This window comes from Sylvia atricapilla, chromosome 11, assembly GCF_009819655.1.
Source record: "Sylvia atricapilla isolate bSylAtr1 chromosome 11, bSylAtr1.pri, whole genome shotgun sequence".
In the NCBI taxonomy this organism is placed as follows: Eukaryota; Metazoa; Chordata; class Aves; order Passeriformes; family Sylviidae; genus Sylvia; species Sylvia atricapilla.
The window spans coordinates 22,158,613-22,170,780 of record NC_089150.1 but is presented as its reverse complement, the minus strand read 5'-3'; the positions used below and the strand labels follow the sequence as shown (position 1 = coordinate 22,170,780).

Genomic DNA, 12,168 nt, shown 5'->3' with positions numbered 1-12,168 from the left:
GTGGGATTGTAATTATTACAGTGTCCCTACTAACAAAGGGCAGTTATCATCCCTTCAGCAGTTGATACTTTCTCTGCTGGATGAAACACAGCTTTTACTGAGACCAAGAAAAAAAAGAGAAACAAAGGGCTTTAGCATGTTGCATGGTCAGTGTGTCTGAGTCAGGGCATGAAACAGAGGGTGCCATCAGCAATGGGCTATTGTTTCAGCATAGTGAGAATGGAGGAGAGTGTGACCCAGGAAGCTGAGTCATAGCAGGATTGTAGACTGTGAGAGTCTGTTATGGAAAATTCCAGGACTAAGTTATTGGAGCTAAGTGGAAGGAAATACTGTCTGGTTTCTGAACAGTTTTGTCTCTTCCCCATTATTATTAATTACTTATTTGTTTGTATTTTATGTTTGTAGAGGACATAGTTTTCAGAACAGCAGAGGCAACCCAGCTCCCCCCTCAGGTCCTGGCTGAGGAAGTGATCTGCCTCGACAGTACCAGCAGTGGCAGTGAAGATGATACTAAAGGAAAAAATAGCATTAAAGATGGTAAGTGACCAATTGCCTCAGCCTGCTCTTCTCACAATATGCTGTTTATTCAGCCACAAGTCTGTTTTCATCTGGTCAGATGCTCCACAGCAGTGAATCACTTCAGACGTTTGTAAGGCCTACTGGTTTCCAGTTACATGGGCAGTCCTGGCCTGTTAGTCCTAAAATGACATTTATAAAATGGCCTGTCAGGCTCTCTTGTGAATTTGTCTTTAGAAGTGCACTTAACTTTGTCAGTGAATTCCTAAAGAATGCTTACAGGAGTTGTGGCACCATTTGGTGCATGTAAAAGGAGCATTTAAGTATTCGGATCTGCAGCTGGAAGTGATTTTGTGTCCCTTGTCCCAAATGGATTCAACTGGACTCCTTGGTGATCCTTAGGCATTACATCAGTAGATAAAATTCATGACTGGGCTTGGGAATTAAGAAAACCTATGGAAGAGAATGTAAAACACTCCTAGAAAATGTCTCATCTTCTCTTTGGACCAGCCAAGTCAATGTTCCCTGACACGTTTGGAAGCAAGGAAGCTGATGCTTTCATATACTGGTCTGAGGGGGCTGGTGTGTGCCTGTATCATGCCTGCTTGTTCAGGATACATCATTAGGCCAGGGTGGAATTGCAAAAGCTGGGGGTAGCCTTATTTCCTGATAGGTTTTTCCAATCGTGATAAACCCTGACATCAAGTTAACTTGGTCCTTATTCCCTCCTGTTTTTTTCAATTTACAGAAGTGATTGAGCTGAGCTCCGGAGAGGATGATACCCTCCAAATGTGGACAGCAGTGACTCTGGCAATGAGGGGGAGGAGGATGGCAGTGAAGAGAGCAGTGGCTCTCATGTGAATGATGCCTAAATCAGTCAGATGCTCTGGGGCAAGTCATCGTCAACATCAATCATCCACCGAATGAGGAGGACATTTCCTGGCTCCTCAGCTTGCACATGCAGTAAAACCTCATCAGGTAGGCTTTGTTAGCCTTGAAAATGCAATGAACTTGGGCAAGCCTGCCTGGGAATCTCAGCAGAACTTCTTTGGTGAGCCCTGTGGCTAGGGGTGGTTGTGGTGGTGACTGTTGTGGACAGTCAAATAATAAACTGAATTAGAGGAAGGCCAAGGCTCTGTATAACTTCAGCTGTTGTTATTATCAGACCTTTTTATATTTAGATGAACCTCTAAAAAATAAAACAATATTTCTAAACAAACTGATGAACTCACATTCAGAGAAATCCTCTGGGTACAAATTAATTTGATTTATTGATATATTCTCAAGAAATTCTATGAGCATCTAAAAATACAGAGTTTCTGAGCCTTCCTAGATTAGAGTACTCTAGTGAACTTGAAACATCCATTTACATTTTAACAGTCCTTATGACTTGCCACCTGTAAAAACATACCCATCTTGGGCTTTTTTGTCTGCCACCATTCTAACACTTCTTCTACTTTTATGCCTAGATTGGTGGGATCCGATTCCTTATGACAACTTGGTTGAGTCGTTGGAGAGATTTAAAACCAGCAGTGGGTTTGGGTGTATTTTGGCACATAGCATGGGCCTGGGCAAGACCATACAGGTCATCTCTTTCTTGGACGTACTTTTTCGGCACACAGAGGCCAAGACTGTTCTTGCCATTGTACCTGTAAGTAGCCACATGAAAGGCTGGCTGAGTGGCTTCCTTACACTGCTTCTTTCTTTGCATAGAGAAGGTAGCTTAGTGTCCCATCACTCATCAAGCAGTATCACATCCTTGCTGCTTTTCCCCCCTCTATCATTCCCTGTGTTCCTGAATTTGCATGCTGTGAGCTGCTGCTTCATCTGGGCACACTGGTGTCATTTCCTAATCTCATTTTTGCTCTTAAAAATCCCAAGTGACTCAATTCAGTTTTTAATTCTCCATGGCTAATTTTTCAGGTGAATACGCTCCAAAACGGCTAGCAGAGTTCAACATTTGGCTCCCAGCACCTGAAAACCTTCCTGCTGATTATAATTCCAAAGAGGTCCAGCCCCGCACCTTCAAAGTCCACATCCTGAATGATGAACACAAGTAGGTGACAGGAAAAGCTTTTCTGAGCTCGTGGCTCAGGGATCTCTGCCTCCCTCTGGGTTATTTTCTGTGCATGGATCAGGGCAGTGCAGAGGTCCTCGGGAATTCTCAGTTCACTGGCTGTGCTATACACCTACCTGTTCATATCTTCACCTCCTGGGTGGGATATATTTGAATCTGCTGATGCTGCTCCAGCCATTTATTACTGTTGGCCGAGATCTGATTACTGCGGTGGACTGAGTGAAGACAGTGTCTTGATCTGAATCAATTCTGAGCAGGCTGGAAGGGAAGGAAGCCTGGGTGACAGGAGCATTGAAGGAGACAACAGGGGATAAACAACTCAAAGATTACAACTATGTGCATTGGCAACTCGTTCTGAAAATAGTTTTTGCAAACTCAACAGCTTTATTAAAAGGGAACTCTTGAGTTTGATATGCTTTTGTGCATGACAGTCTTCTACACCTCAGCTCCTGTAAGGATTCTCAATCCTGCTATCCATGGCACATAAAAGGCTTTTTCCCCCCTCTTTATCTGTTTGTTTCCTAAAGAAATTGCATTGTAAACCTCCATCTGGTTTGATGTGAGAAAAGTGCTTTAATTAATTAAATGAGGGGTTTTTTTGCAGCAGTTTCTGGTCCAGTGATTCAACCTGAAATAGGAGTCAAGCTCACAGTTTATTTGGTTGTTTTGCAGGACAACAGCTGCACGTGCAAAGGTGGTGAATGACTGGGTGACAGAAGGTGGTGTGCTGCTGATGGGATATGAGATGTACCGTCTCCTTTCACTGAAGAAGTCCTTTGCCACTGGCAGGAAGAAGAGAACAAAGAAACAAACTGCCCTGTCATTATTGACTTGGATGAGGAAGACCGGCAGCAGGAACTTCTGAAAGGTGGGAAGTCAGCCCTCAAGAGGGAGAGTGTGACCCTGCTGAGCAGCTGGCTGTCAGCTGTGGCAGGGCAGGGAAACAAGCTATAACTTGCTTTTAGTATCACTGACGTGATAGAGCTTTGCTAGATGGGATTGTATCTTTGGAGGCAGAAGGTCGTTGAGCTTTGTATGAATCTATTTCTTGAAATACCTGCAAGTTAGCGTGGAATTCAGTACACTGAACTCTGAGATTTGTCGGTGTGGGATTTGTCACTCTGATTTAATGCAAGACACCCGACTTGATGCAACTCAGGTTGTTGAACAGAAATCAAGGGACAGTAATGTTTGCTCATTACTACATTTTGCTAAATCAGAACTAGTGTCTAGTCATATGTTATCTCCTGCATCAGCCTTGCTCTCTGCACCCATGGATACTGCTGTGGGAACTGACAGTGGCCAGAACATGGGCTCCAGGCAGAAGCTTGAAGCCTGTGGGAAAGCCAAGTACAGAACTCTCCCAGTCTGGCCTGGGAAATCATAAGGAGGAACCCAAAACAATCTTGTAGATACCATCCTCCTGACACCTGGTGGTTTCCAACTTGTTTACTGGTAGAGATGTTTACAAAAACATCTTTAGGCCCCCTAAAGGACCAATCCTATTAATTGTACCAGAACACTGTATAAAAAGAATTTGTCATTCAAAAACTTTGCTATAAGCCCTCTGAAGAAATCGGAGTTCTGCATGTCCTTACATGAGCCATCCTGAATCATAACGATAGACTGATGTTTTGTCTTTCAGACATACCCCTCTTTTGTGAAGCTGGTGACCTTATAAAACCAGAACTTAGTCTTATTCATCTCTAACTACCATTTAATGTCCCTTGTCCTCAGGGATTGAGAAGGCTTTGTCTCGCCCTGGCCCAGATGTGGTTATTTGCGATGAAGGACATCGGATAAAGAACTGCCATGCCAGCACTTCCCAGGCACTGAAGAACATCCGCTCGCCGCCGGCGGGTGGTTGCTGACAGGGTACCCACTCCAGAACAACCTCATCGAGTACTGGTGCATGGTGGACTTTGTCCGGCCCGACTTCCTGGGCTCCCGGCAGGAATTCAGCAACATGTTTGAGCGGCCCATCCTGAACGGGCAGTGCATCGACAGCACCCCCCAGGACGTGCGGCTGATGCGCTACCGCAGCCACGTCCTGCACAGCCTGCTGGAGGGCTTTGTGCAGCGGTGAGTCCACAGGGAGTTCTCAGGGCTCTAGTCCGTGCAAGCAGCTCCTTCATCGTAAGTTACATGGCTTGTTTCTGAGTTTATGCAGTACAACTAAATCTTGCTGCGTTATGGAATCATGGAATCGGTTAGGTTGGAAAAGACCTGTAAGATCATCAAGTCCAACTCTTAACCCAGCACAACCACCACTGCGCTTGTTCCCAGGTGCCATACCTACGAGTCTTTCAAATCCCTCCAGGACTCCACCACTTCCCTGAGCAGCCTGTTCCAGTGTCTGACCACCCTTTCCATGAATAAATGTCTTTTAATATCAAATATAAACTTTCCTGGCACAATATGAGGCCATTTTCTCTTGTCCTATCACTGTTACCTAGGGAAGACACTGTCCCCTCCCTGGATATAACTTACTTTTAGGTAGTTGTGGGGGGAGAGAGAGAGAGATCCCCCCAAAGCCTCCTTTTCTCCAGGCCAAGCCCTCTCAGCTGTTCCTCATGAGACTTGTGCTCCAGACCTTTCCCCAGCTTTATTCCCTTCTCTGGGAAGCAGAGAAGCACCTCACTGCACCTAGCTGTAGCACTTCCCTGTCTTCTAGTGAGGGGCCCAAAACTGAACCCAGGATTCAAGGCAGAACCTCACCAGTGCTGAGTTCAGGGGGAGGTTCACTGCCCTGGCCTGCTGGCCACACTGTGAAGTTGATTTGCTTTGGTACCACAGACTCTGATAATGGAGAACTACATCTCTAACTGCCCCAGAGTGACCTCAGGTTTATTTGATGGCTTAATAGCCAATTTGGATGTGTGCTTTGTGACACCCTTATCCAAGGATCTGGAAGTGTTTCATGAAAGTGTTAAGAAAAGTGACATGACTCCACCACTCAAAACAAATCAGCATTTTTTTTCTCAGATGAGAATTCTAAGATGCTGGTCTGGAGTGTCTTAATCATTGGCAGACCTGAAATAGACTTTACATTTTATTTCTGTTTTGCAGCTACCATGAAAACAGGACTTTCATTACCCTGTTAACTCTGTGACCTGTGCTAGAGGATTGTAATGTTTGAGATTGGTATACAATTGGTATTTGGCTGCAGGGAGAGTATCTCAGAAGTGTCATGCATTAGAGAAACATGCAGTTTAGAGGTCCTTCTCCCTGCAGCTGGGTGGGCAAAAAGTCAAAATCTTACCCTACAGGCAACCACAGGGAGATCATACTGGAAAATTCCCTTCCCTGTATTTATCTCATCCTTTTTATTTCCTCCACAGGCGAGGCCACAATGTGCTGAAGGTTCAGCTCCCATCTAAGGAAGAACACGTCATTCTGGTACGTCTATCCAAGATTCAGCGGGACCTTTACACGGAGTTCATGAACCGGTTCCGAGATGCAGGCAACAGTGGCTGGCTGGGGCTGAACCCACTCAAAGCTTTCTGTGTCTGTTGTAAGGTAGGTTTTGGCAGAAGATGCAAAGAAAGATTCTAATATGTTGGGAAAGGGGAATATAAGTGAAAAGAGGATGTGAAAGTGGTTCAACAGTGTTGTTATCTTTGCTTCCAGATCTGAGGTACAGGGATGTTAAATGTCTCTTTCAAACTCTGCAAGAGACCTGCTGCCATCAGCTGAAACAGTCTGGGCCGATACCTGAAACTGCATAACCATACCTGCTTAGTACAAACAGGCAGCTTTTTCTGCCTCTGTGCTGTGGGGTGCACAGTGACCTCCTGGTTTGTTCTCAAGGCACTTTTAAAGATATGAGAACCAGAAGAAGTATTAGTTCTTCCCTTTGAATAGCTGTGGGGGCTTTCAGGTTACAATCATTGGCAAGCAGCAGACCAGTGCAGGTCTAACTACTTTCTTTCTTTATCCCTTCAGATCTGGAACCATCCAGATGTGTTGTATGAAGCTCTGCAAAGGAGAATCTGGCAAATGAGCAGGATTTGGATGTGGATGACCTTGGCACAGCAAACACTAATTCCCGCTGCCAGCCTCAGGGAATTAAAGTCAAAACAGAGAATAATGCTTTGGCATCACCAGTTGGAGAAGCTACTAATAGCAAGTTCCTCCAGAGTGTTGGCTTCAACCTTTTCAAGAGAGAGCAAATCAGGTTGTAACTTACGAGTGGGTGAGTGTCACTGCTGGAAAACTCTTCGTTTCAAGAGTCTGAAAGACAGGACAGTTTCCTGAAGCAGAGTAAAGAGAAGTCTCTTTGAGGGTGTGGGTTTCTCTTGGGTTCTCTTTACCACAGAGCATCTTGATAAGCAAATACATTTGGTGCTAGGAGAGGTTTGTGACTCTAGTGAGGTAGAAGTGCAGGCAGGACTCTTATGTCCTTGTTCTCATCTGCCCAAAAAGATTGTGGACTTTGTTATTCTAAATAAAGGCATGAGGGTAAAGTTTAATCTAAATAAGATGGTGGTAAATCTAGAAAGATGGAGGAAAGCTCTTAAGATAAAAGAGTCATGAGAGGTTAAGAGGACACTCATTCATCGCTGAGTTTGTCATTTGGAGCTTCTGGAATGGGAAGTAGCAGCAGTAGTTGGGAGTAACACTGTCACCTCAAACAACTGGATGTAAATAACTTCATCGCTATGATTTATTTCTCTCACCTTGAGACAGGGTTGTTGAACTAAACAGGGAATGAGCAACTCCACCTGTAATAGTCTCCCATTCTCGGTAGGCCAAAGACATCTTGTGTGATTACAAGACAGGAGTCCTGGAGAACTCACCCAAGATGGTGTTACTTTTCCACCTAATTGAAGAAAGTGTGAAGCTTGGAGACAAGATCTTAGTCTTCAGGTAAGCAGAGTATGACCATTGATCCCACAGTCATTAAATACTGGAGTAGTTGGATCCCCCCTGGTAGTAGGAGGTTTTTACAGAGGATGAATGGTGTGGCAGTTCCTGTTTTCCTCCTTTGTTGTATTAATGTGGATTTTCATCTGTGGATTTTATACTTCTGCCACTGTCACATTTACTAGTGAGAGATGTGCTGCACAAACAGGTTTTGACAACCATCAGCACTGTTATGGTTGGGGAAGGGTTCTGATGCTCCACTTCTGCTGCTGGGCGACTTTTTCCTGAACAGAGATCTTGGTTTTTGCAGCCAGAGCTTGTCCACCTTATCTGTCATTGAAGAGTTTTTGGCAAAGAGACCAGTGCCAAGTCCTCCAGGCTCAGATGGAGGAGTTCATAACTGGGTCCGAAACATCAACTACTACAGTGAGTGCATCCAGTCCTCCTCTCTTTTGTTGTGACACTGTTTGGTCGTGTGAAGGACTTATTCCTGAAAGTCGCCCACCATCTTCATTTAGTTGTCTTTGGGTGTGAAAACACTGCTGAAGCACTCTTCTGATGAACCTCTTTCAGACTGTTCTTGCTTTAGTTGTTTTGGAAGACAGTGTCAGTTGGATAGCAACTAAGCAGTAATTTCCAAATCCTCCTTTGACATCTCACTGAGAAGGTGTTAGACATCTCTGACATCTCACTTACACACTACTGCTTTTTTAAAGTTGCAAAGATACTTTCTGTGTCCTGCTGGCTATTTGCTAGATCTTGCTTCCCAAAACAAAACCACTGTGGAATGCTTTCACTTTTCTCAAGGCTGTGACCTCCCCTCCCCTCTTCCCCAGCTTTAAATCTTTTTCTGGTATGGGTTGTTGCTTTGTGTGGCTGCTTTACAGGCCACGACTAAGAAGAATGATTTTTACAGAGCTTCCAGAAGCAACCTGCTGCCCAGGAACAGAGACATGACACTCCCTGCACTCCTTTATACCAGCACTGTCTGTGCTCAGGTCTAGTTTCTGGATGTTTGCCAAAGGCTTTACAATTTTGCTTTCTCTTGATTCCTGGAGCTTTCTGCATAAATGAGGCCTTTGTTCCTGTTGTTCTTGTCTGCTATCCACCTTGCCTAAAGCAGAGCCTTAAAGGGTTAGATGTGTCGTCATGCTCACAGGCCTAGCCTTGACAAGCTTGAGTAATGTTTACTTGATCTTTCAGTTGATCAAATCCCAACCTGGCTGGCTGCATTGCACCTGCCTTTTGGATATATTACAGGTACAGTTTGAGATCCTGGAGTACACAACTTGAATTGGTTTGGAACCAGTTTCAACGCTTAGTGTTCAGAAAGGGAGTTTATTTCTGATAGAAATCCCCCAAACATGCAGAGCTTTTACATGTATCTTTAATTCCCTTCTCAGGACTGGATGGCAGCACCTCTGCCTCAGAAAGGGAGCGGCTGATTAACCAGTTCAATGATCCCAGCAATGCCTCTGTTTGGCTCTTCCTTTTGTCCACACGGTGAGTTGGCTGGAGCAGAAGGGCATGGGGAAGGACTCATACTGATGTTCTGTATGCATGTGGGTTTTTCGTTCTTAACTTCCTTTATAATGTGCTCTCCATGGTATGATAGTGCCATCTGCTTCTGAGTTCCCTAGGGATGTAGGATTTCAGCCTTAGGCCTCTGCAACAGCTTAACAGTCCTGAAAACTAAACTTGGGTTTAAAGTTTGATTGGAGGAAACTTTCCGTAGACCCTTTATGGACTCTTGGCTGTGATGGTTGACCCTGCCTATAAGTTTTGGAAATTGACCAGGGCAGCATTTGAAATTTGCCTTAATTTTCCAGTGCTGGGTGTTTGGGTGTCAACCTCATTGGAGCAAACAGAGTGGTGGTGTTTGATGCTTCCTGGAACCCGTGCCACGACGCCCAGGCCGTGTGCCGGGTGTACCGCTATGGGCAGAAGAAGCCGTGCCACATCTACAGACTGGTTTCTGATTACACCCTGGAGAAGAAGATCTATGACCGTCAGATCTCCAAGCAGGGCATGTCAGGTAAGCACAGATGAGCACTACGTTCCACTGTCAGTTTTCACTCCTCTTAGCTCCTGGAAGTCCTGTTTCTGTAGGTTTTGTAATTTTTTAAGTTTGAAAAACAAAGAGGTGACAGGCACTGTCCCAGGGCTATGTTTGATGTTTGAGTTTGGCAGTGACATGGGATCCTGTAAGAAATTCTTGGTGGTAGAGCCAGCATCCTGCAGCAAGGTTGTGGTCCCAGTCCACTGCTGTACTATTTACTTTCTTCGTCTGGCTGCTGCAACAGACTGGAGACTCAGGAGGTGCTCATCCTGTTTTCCCCTCTGCCTGGATATTGCTCATCTTAAACTGGGTGTTACTACTTAAATACCTCTGTATCTCCATTTTTCCTGCAGTAAGAGAGGAAAAATAGATAAATTAAAATGTATATCAATACCTTTGACTGATAGTGCTTGCCAAGAATAGTTAAGTCATTGTGGTTCTGACCTGCCATTGTACCAAAAGTATCTTTTGTGCTGGCTTGTGCCAGTTGTCAAGGTGCTCTCATAGAATGTGCAGCTGAGGGTTGTGACCCAAAGAGAGCTCTGTCCCCTTCTTTGCCCAAAACTCCAGAGGCAGCAGCCCAGCATGATCAGCTCAGTTTGCTGTTGTGCACTCAAGATGGGGTCCCCTGGCAGCAGGCCTGGCTCCCCAGAGTCTTGGATAGAGTGTTTTCTCCATGTGCTTACATTTGACCTGTGTGCAGGAGGGAATGTTTCAAGGAAAACATTCAGGCTCTTGTAAGTGAGGAAATGTGGCTGTTTTTTTGAGCTTTCCATTTTAGTATATAGGTATTAATTTGAGCCTTTTTGGGGGGATTTGTGGGAGAACACATACTGATGTGGCTGCAGTTCTGTCCCAGGATGTGTATGTTTACAGCCTAGTTCCATGAGGTGGGACACTATCCATAATTAGTTTTGTGTTCCTGTTTGCCAAGAGCTTGGTGACCAGCACAGCTGGTCCACAGGCACTTGTCACCCTGACTTGGTCAAACAGGTTCAGCTCTCATCAAAACATGATGATTTTCTCCTTGCCCTGACATTTACAGCATACTTCTGAGGATTGTGTAGATTGCAAGGAGGGAGCTGTATTAGGACAGAAGTATAGGAAGGGCAACAGACAAGCAGTGCTCTCTTCCCTTCTCTGCTCATTCCCTTCCTTCTCTTCCAGATCGGGTGGTGGATGATCTGAACCCAGTGCTGAACTTCACTCGACGGGAGGTGGAGAACCTGCTGCATTTTGTGGAAGAGGAATCTGATCCTGCTCAGCTCTCCCTCAATCCGAGCAAGATGAAGGAGTCTGTTCTACAATTAGCCTGTCTCAAGTATCCTCACCTCATCACCAAGGTAAGACCAGCCTGCTTCTTTGCTGGCACTGCACTGCACAGGTAGGAGTGGGCCTGAAGGAGTCTGGCAGTGTGATGGAGCCATGGTTGCAAGAAGGATGCACATAGAGTCTGGTGGAAATAGGCAGAAAATTCTCTAGAGAGGACTCAAAGATCCTGCCCTATGATAGCTTCCACTCATCTAGGAACACCTCTGTCCTGTACAGGTTTGGGGGCAGTTGTCAGGCACCCATTTCTTCAACTTGGTGCTGGGCGTGAAGGTAGCAGTGGAATATCCCAGCTTGCTCCCAGCTCTTTTCCTGGGGTGACTTTAAGCCAAAGCTGGGACAGGCACCACTGGCCAGTGTGTCAGGAGTGTCACAGGTGGGGTGGTGCTGCAGAGTGTGCCTGTGCCAGGTGCTGTGGGGCTCTGGGGGCTGTGTGACATTGTGGCAGGCTCTGTGCTGTGCTCTTGGCCTGGCCAAAGCTCCTGGGTTTTGCTGTGTGCTCATGGTAAGTGATGACCTTGGCTGGGCAGATGATGTCATTAGCTGACTGTCACACTTCAAGATGAGCCTTGGTCACACCCACAGCAGTGCCCCCCACACGTGCTTTGCCATGGCCAGCTCTGCCAGCCTGGGAAGGAGGCAGGCTGGGCCGCAGGAAGCGGGCGGCTGCCATTCGGGGTGTGCTGGTTCCCTCTTGTGGTGTGTGGGTGCCAGAACCGTGGTGCTGTGGGGTTGCAGGAGCCTTTTCAGCATGAGTCACTGCTGATCGACCGGAAGGAGCACAAGCTAACCAAGGCAGAGAAGAAAGCAGCCAAGAAGAGCTATGAGGAGGAAAAAGCGAGCATCCGTCCCCTACACCCGGCCATCCTACGCACAGTATTACCCAGCCAGTGACCAGAGTCTGACAAGCATCCTGCCTTTAGCCAGAGGAACTGGTGAGCATCTGCCCCTTCCTTCTCTCCGTGCTGTAGATGAATGAGGTGGCAAAGGATGCTCATGGCTGGGGTGGGTGCTGCACTCTGCTCCCTCCTCTCTCACCAGGCGACCAGCCCTCAAGGGTGAGGACAAACCAGTGGCAAGTGTCCGCCCAGTTCAGTCCACTCCTATTCCAATGATGCCCCGGCACGTCCCCGTGGGCAGTGCAGGATCAACCTCAAGTTCTAACCCTGCTGTCAACTTTCCCATCAACTATCTGCAGCGAGCTGGTGTCTTTGTGCAGAAGATTGTTACCACCACCGGTGAGTTGCTGCTGCTCAAAGTGCATTGGGTCATGCCCATGGTGCCCAGGGTAAATTGAGGATGCCCATGGTGAAACGAGGAT

The 12,168-nt window shown here is 46.3% G+C and overlaps 1 protein-coding gene across 1 annotated transcript in view; it reads left to right on the top strand.

The window, feature by feature from the left end:
- Positions 1-12,168, top strand: part of RAD54L2 (RAD54 like 2) — a 41,953-nt gene that overhangs the window by 26,833 nt on the left and 2,952 nt on the right. Inside the window, 25 exon segments of the mRNA XM_066327057.1 lie at positions 406-537; positions 1,265-1,303; positions 1,306-1,380; positions 1,383-1,448; positions 1,451-1,494; positions 1,986-2,001; positions 2,004-2,195; positions 2,464-2,572; positions 3,266-3,405; positions 3,408-3,461; positions 4,331-4,443; positions 4,446-4,675; positions 5,935-6,112; positions 6,539-6,572; positions 6,575-6,742; positions 6,745-6,788; positions 7,344-7,462; positions 7,770-7,885; positions 8,863-8,962; positions 9,289-9,494; positions 10,686-10,861; positions 11,586-11,681; positions 11,683-11,755; positions 11,758-11,782; positions 11,889-12,085. Of these exon segments, the coding sequence (XP_066183154.1) occupies positions 406-537; positions 1,265-1,303; positions 1,306-1,380; positions 1,383-1,448; positions 1,451-1,494; positions 1,986-2,001; positions 2,004-2,195; positions 2,464-2,572; positions 3,266-3,405; positions 3,408-3,461; positions 4,331-4,443; positions 4,446-4,675; positions 5,935-6,112; positions 6,539-6,572; positions 6,575-6,742; positions 6,745-6,788; positions 7,344-7,462; positions 7,770-7,885; positions 8,863-8,962; positions 9,289-9,494; positions 10,686-10,861; positions 11,586-11,681; positions 11,683-11,755; positions 11,758-11,782; positions 11,889-12,085 (2,742 nt within the window).